Source organism: Borostomias antarcticus (assembly GCF_949987555.1).
Source record: "Borostomias antarcticus genome assembly, chromosome: 9".
Lineage (NCBI taxonomy): Eukaryota > Metazoa > Chordata > Actinopteri > Stomiiformes > Stomiidae > Borostomias > Borostomias antarcticus.
The window spans coordinates 5,385,489-5,392,455 of NC_140242.1; the positions used below are offsets into that span (position 1 = coordinate 5,385,489).

Below are 6,967 nucleotides of genomic sequence, written 5' to 3' on the forward strand. Positions count from 1 at the left end.
ATGGAAATGCATGCTTGGGAATATTTAGACATTTCAAACTTCCTCTGTTAAGGTGGTGCTGGGGACAGCGCAGACGGCCTGCATGGCAGTAAATTATCAAAAATGAGGCAAAATCTATCTATGAAAATAACCTCAGATTGAAACATATTTTGTGGTGAATAAGGCGATATAGGCTTAATGTGTATTTATACGGAGATAAGATTCGATTGATCAAGGGCGAGTGTGAAATAGCAGCCACGAACTCAGCGGGTTATCCGAGATGCGGTAGCCGCGGCCAAAGCTCCTGCTGGCGGGGAGTGAAGCTTTTCAACTCGCCGGCCACTGGCTCCCTGGAGGAATTTAGCCTGGCTGCAATAACGTTATCGCGAACGGAATGAATACCATCTACTAGCAAACAAAACATGTTCAGTTATATTTAACCTGTTAAAACTAAGATGCCTGGATGAAAAAATAATTTCTCCAATGGATATATTTGACAAAAACAGGTTAATATGCAAGCCGGTTTTCATTGCTAAATCAAAGCGGGGAGAGCCGGGAACGTGCGTCTACATTTCATATAAAGGTGAACTTTTTCGTGGACGCGCGTCGGACAGAAAAGCTCAACTGCGCAAGTACAAAAGTCACCGGAAGGCCAGAAAAGCACAACTGCGCAAGTACAAAAGTCACCGGAAATAGTCAAATGACTACAAATTTGCCAAGATGGCGCGGTTCAATAGGGCTTCATTGTTGATATCGGTCAGTGGATGGAGTGGCTGTATCCAGTTCTATTAATACATCCATGGTGGAGGTGAACATATTAAGTTAAGTTATTATGTTCCTTTCATAATTCATAATCCATAATTCCTTTCATTTCTATGCAAATGAGCCTCATTGCAAATACACAGTCCAATTCACAAAGATTGGCACTAATTGCAACATGCAGTTATAGTGAAATTATTTGCTAACTAAATAACTAACTAACTAACTAGCTACAGTAACTAACTAACTACTATTTTTTATGATGAATAATTTCGGTTACAGTGATTTTGTTTTTCATTCACTATTATCTTAGCTACAGTTTATGACACATGTTAGTTTCTGCAGATACATAGGAGATCCTGGTCCCGGCCCATGCAAGGTTCTGGAGGTCCCAGCCGACGGTCAGACTTCTGCAGGTTTAGAGGCCAGCAGGTAGAAATATCTGACCCCAACCTCCACCACTGTGTCTGAAGAGGACACGCCCATCACTGCTAACAGACTGGGAGGAGAGAGAGAGAGAGAGAGAGAGATTATGAATGAGATAACTATCAGGTAATGACTGTATCAGTTGATGACTGTATCAGGTAAAGACTGTATCAGGTAAAGACTATCAAGTAATGGCTGTATCAGATAAAGACTGTATCAGGTAAAGACTATCAGGTAAAGACTGTATCAGGTAAAGACTATCAGGTAAAGACTGTATCAGGTAAAGACTGTATCAGGTAAAGACTATCAAGTAATGGCTGTATCAGGTAAAGACTGTATCAGGTAAAGACTGTATCAGGTAAAGACTATCAAGTAATGGCTGTATCAGGTAAAGACTGTATCAGGTAAAGACTATCAGGTAAAGACTGTATCAGGTAAAGACTGTATCAGGTAATGACTGTATCAGTTGATGACTGTATCCGTTGATGACTGTATCAGGTAAAGACTGTATCAGGTGATGACTGTATCAGGTAAAGACTATCAGGTGATGACCATCAGGTAAAGACTATCAGGTGATGACCATCAGGTAAAGACTGTGTCAGGTGATGACTGTGTGTCAGGTAAAGACTGACTGTCTTGGTGCCTCTCACCTGTGTGTGATGTGTCTGGACAGCCGTCCGGCCTCCTGCGGGTCCTTCTGCAGCAGAGCCTGGTACGTGGAGAAAGACTCCACCATCCCTATGTAACTGGACACAGGCATAGACCTCCTCACCCACACACACTCCCCCCTACACACACAAACACAAGCGCACACACAAACACACGTACACACACACACACACAAACACACATGTACACACACACACAAACACATGTACACAAACACACACACACACACACAAACACACACACAAACACACGTACACACACACAAACACACATGCACACATACACACACAAACACACACACACACACACACACACACACACATCCATACACGCACACAAACACATACACATACACACAAAAACACACATACACACAAAAACACACACACACACAAAAACACACACACACACACAAGTAAATAGTGTACAGGCACATCTTTATAGACTATGCCTCTTGGGCTTCTCAAGGGGCTGTGATGGAGGTCCTGATGGCTGCTCCAGTAAAGGTGATGGTACTGGGGCCTCACCATTCCTTCTGTGTGTAGGGGAGGTCCTCATAGGTCTGCCTGTACAGCTCCACAGAGCTAGCTCCCAGGTGGGGGCTACGATAGGGCCACAGAGCTGCATAGAACTGGGCAGAGAAAACACATGTCCACAGTGATGATGTTGTCAGTTAGCGAACCTTTGGGGACAGAGCCTTCAGTGAGGTAACCCCCACCTTCTGGAACTCCCTCCCCACAGAGATTCATAATGCCCCAACCCTGGACATCTTCAAACCAGCCCTCAAAACCTGTTCACCAAGGTTTTTGGCCTGTAGTTACAGTGTAGTCAGTTAGTGAGTGAGTTACTGTAGTTAGTTAGTTAATTAATTAGTTAGTTACTGTAGTTAGTTAGTAAGTTAGTTACTGTAGTTAGTAAGTTAGTTGCTGTAGTTAGTTAGTTAGTTAGTTAATTAGTTAGTTACTGTAGTTAGTTAGTTAGTTAGTTGCTGTATTTAGTTAGTTAGTTAGTTAGTTAGTTAGTGTAGTTGGTTAGTGCAGTTAGTTAGTTGTTAGTTAATTGGTTTATGTGCCCTTTTCTGTTCTGGTCTGTCTCTGTTGTCTGTCTGACTTCTTTATCACTGTAAAGCAGGTTTTTCGAAAGGCACTATATAAATGTATTTTATTAATATTATTATTATTAGATAGCGTGATGACAGGACACACTGCGTCAGAAGACATCATCTGGGGTGTATTGCTAACCCTGACATTTAATTGAATTGAATCTCAGGATCACCAAACCCACTTTCTGCAATACACCCCTGTTGTACAAAAAATGTTGTTGGCGTTTTTGTTGTTTATTAACATGGCTGTGGTAGGCTATTATGATTTAATGTTTCGTGTTGATTCAGACCTCTTTGCAGACATTGTTGAGAGCGCTGGGGCAGCAGTCAGCATAGCGGAGCTCCATGTCCAGGGTGTAGTTGAGCAGGGCCAGACAACCTCGGGGCTTTAGGACCCTGTGGGCCTCCAGTAGGAAGCGAGGTTGGTCGAACCAGTGGAAGGCAGACATGGCCGTCAGCAGGTCCACAGAACTCTCCCCGAATGGAAGCTCTTCAGCTGGACACTGTCTGCATTCACACGCACAACCCAAAACATACACACACACATTCATTCAAAATGTCTGTTCATGCATTCATATCATCCCGACTTGATTATTGTAATTCCCCTTTCACCTGTCTTAGCAAATCTTCTGTAGACCGACTACAACTGGTTCGAAATGCAGCTGCCCGGCTACTCACTAGGTCCAAAAAGTCATGCCCATCCTAGCCCCCCTGTATTGGTTACCGGTACATTTCAGGATCCAGTACAAGATCCTGGTTACTTTCAAAGCTCTCAAAGGCCTAGCCCCTGCTTACATCTGTGATCTTATTCCTCCATATCCAACCACCCAATCCTCTGACCAAGGTCTCTTGGCAGTGCCTCGGACCCGTTTAAAAACCAAAGGTGACCGGGCCTTTTGTGATGGTTTGGTTAGGGACCCAGGCGCAACAGGAAAGGAGGAGGCAAGGGACGGTAAAGCCCGGAGGGGCGATTTAATAAGATAACACAAAGGGGGAGCCACAAAAGAGGATGCCAAAAAATATAATAGGATGAAATAATAGGAGCCACTAAACTGCCACTAAATAATAATAAATGTCCTTGGCTCAAGGGAGCCGGAGGGATCGGGAGGTGGAGCAGGGTAAGGGCTCTGCTAGCTGGTACACTCAGCAGAGGGGGTCCGGGAAACTGGAGAGACGAGGAGGAGAGGCAGGGTGAGTGATAGTAATCACAAACAGGGAACGAGAAAAAGCACTATAAAATACAGGTAAGTAAATCGTAGGCTAGGCTATACTTTACCACATAAAGGTTATGGTAAGATCTGGCGATGAGTGGAGTGTAGACCAGGTTCTTGTAGGGGTTGAAGGTGATTGCAGAACGAGGGACAGGTGTGGTGATGATGAATGGAAACCGGTGAGTAGAGCCGCGCCCGCGTCATCGTCGGAGACGAGCGCGCCGTTCTTGTCGTTGCGCACGGGCCGATGTGCTGGGCATGTCGGGATCCGACTCTTCGTCACCGGAGTGGGAGGAGACTGCCGAGTCCGCGGAGCTGGCCGGAGACGGGGAACGCCCGGTAGTGGGGGGAAACTCCGGAGAGTCAGAGCGTTGCATGCCTGGGCCGATGCGACGTGCGGAAGAGCGAGTAGGACGCCCCGAGCGCGCAGCGGGCCCAGAGGGGAGAGAGGGAGGCGGTTGTGGAGGCGAGGGCATGCGAGCCGTAACACCTTTAGGGCAGTTGCTCCAAGGCTCTGGAACTCGCTCCCCCTGGACTTGAGATCTGCAGGTTCTGTGAACATTTTCAAGGGGCGCCTGATGATGTGACATTAGTAGCGCCAGATATGTCTGTATTTCAACATCCATTATGGGACTTTTGACCATACAGGTGCATGGACTTGTTGGCTATTAAAACGCTGCTAATCCATCGTTGCTTTCTACACAAAAAATGTGTCTGTGTAGGCACAGACCATTCTATCCAGCGGCCTTTTTAGCTTGACCAGCGTCATCAACCACATGAGCTGGTTATAGCTCACATAGTAGTACTCGTTATAAGTTGTTTTTCTCATTGCCAGTACATCAAGATTTGAAGACTGACACTAGTATGCTATGTATTTCAGTAAAAGTATAGTCTCTTCTACTGAGGGACACTTCTACTTTTCAAATCCAGAGTTTAGATAAAAGAAAAGATTTACTTGTTTACTCATTGTTTTACATGTTAGGGGTCTCATAGATTAGTAGTGTATCATATTTATTCAAAAAGAAATTCCATCTTTCCACTCCATCATTGCCACAAAGGAATATGCATAATGGGGGACAACATGTTCACTGTGCACTTGTTCTTATGTGAAGCACTCTTGGAGGAGCGTGCTGGGAGGGGTGCTATACAAATAAAGTTTTACTTACTTACACACACACACATTCACTCAAGAGAGTGACTTTCGCTAAGTAACAAACAAGGGTTCGATATCAGTCAATGACAAGCCCCGCCGCCTTCCTGCTGACCTATAGGTGATATTCTGAGCAGTGGCGTGCTCCATGGCCACCTCTAGCTGGGCGGGGCTTATGTCAGTCCCCACCACAGTGGAGAAGTGACTGGCCAGCATAACCGTTCCTTGTCCGGACCCACAGCCCACGTCTACCGCCAGGTCGAAGGGAAGCCCCTTCTAGATGAACACACAACACATGAAAGTCTGATTTCAAAAAGGCAGTAGGCTATAGCAGTACAGACTCATCATAAGTATCAACTACTTTACTTTTTTCCGGGACAAACAACTGTATTGTTTTCTATTTCAGTGACGGAAAACAAGTGCCATCCGGTTTTGGTCCTGTCAAGGTGTTCCTACCTGCTTCTCCAGGAAGGCCAGGACCTGTTCTATGAGTTGAGCTGAGGGAGAAACCCTGTGTTTCCAGTAGGAGGTGACATGCTCCTTCCCTTCAAACAGACGATAGGCCATGGTGACAGAGGACTGTTATGGCCTCCTAAAGGCCGTTTCAGACGAGGAGCGATATCCGCGCATTTCGTTTCGTGCACACGCCCGCCCGCGACAAGAGCTGAATTGCAGTCGGCTTTCCCCGCGGCGCGCAGGACGCGTGCGTCCCCCGCTGATCCGAGCGAGAACGCAGGCGGAATATCGCTCCCCGTCTGAAACAGCTTTAACACAGAGAACTGTTATGAGTTCCTAGCACAGAGACAGAGAACTGCTGGATTTTCGACTACTGACTACAACCAGTAGTACCTTATATAATTCTATGTATATAATTCTGAATAACTTTGATCTTTCTTTCTCTCCTTCCTCTCTTTCTCCGTCACTCTCCCCCTCTCCTTTCACTCTCTCTCCTTCTGTCTTGTTCTCTCTAACTCTCCCTCTGTCCTTCCTATCTCTTTATACTCTGTCTTCTCTCTCTCCCACTTCTCTCTCCTTCCCTCTGCCTTGTTCTCTCTCTCCTTCCTATCTAGTTATCCTCTTCTTTTCTCTCTCTCTCTCTCCTCTCTCTGCTTCTCTCTCTCTCTTCTTCTGTCCCCTCTGTCTCTCAGCACAGAGAGCCAGGCAGACAGAGGGGGTTTTAAGGCTTCAGTCTCTGTGTTATGTTTGCTGATGAGGAGGATTAAAGGGGCAGTTCACTGTAACATGAAGTTATTACATTAGTGAATCCACATTCCATTCTTGTTTTGTTGATTCATTCATTTGTGGTGAAAAGTTTAGGTATGTACAATACATGGTTAGGGATAGTTCTGAGGTAAAATATCTCACTTGACTGTTCACTCCTGGAAATTGCCTGAGCGCCCCATCAGCTAGAACACCCTACCCCATGGAAGTTAACAGCCCAAATACAATGCACAACACTAATACAGCACAAGTGAGACCGTACTAAATGGTTCTGACTGTACAGTGTATCTACAATGCTATCAAACCTTGACTCACCTGAAGTTCAGACTACCTCCAAGGAAACTGCCAGCGTGTGATTGTGGACTAGAGGGGTCTGTCCCTTTAAGACCCTGAAGCAGAGTAACGGGGTCACAACGGGCCTTGTGGGGAGAACAGTGCCTGTCACAACCA

At 45.8% G+C, this 6,967-nt stretch overlaps 1 protein-coding gene across 1 annotated transcript; it reads right to left on the minus strand.

Moving 5' to 3' along the window:
* Positions 1 to 1,140: 1,140 nt before the first annotated feature.
* LOC311313438 (putative methyltransferase) lies at positions 1,141 to 5,863 on the minus strand (the record flags this gene model as incomplete). The annotated part of the gene is made up of 6 exons (XM_084443563.1): positions 1,141 to 1,237; positions 1,815 to 1,952; positions 2,361 to 2,464; positions 3,226 to 3,442; positions 5,412 to 5,572; positions 5,753 to 5,863. 6 exons carry the CDS (start codon positions 5,861 to 5,863, stop codon positions 1,141 to 1,143), a joined length of 828 nt encoding a protein of 275 aa, XP_084299689.1.
* Positions 5,864 to 6,967: the final 1,104 nt, after the last annotated feature.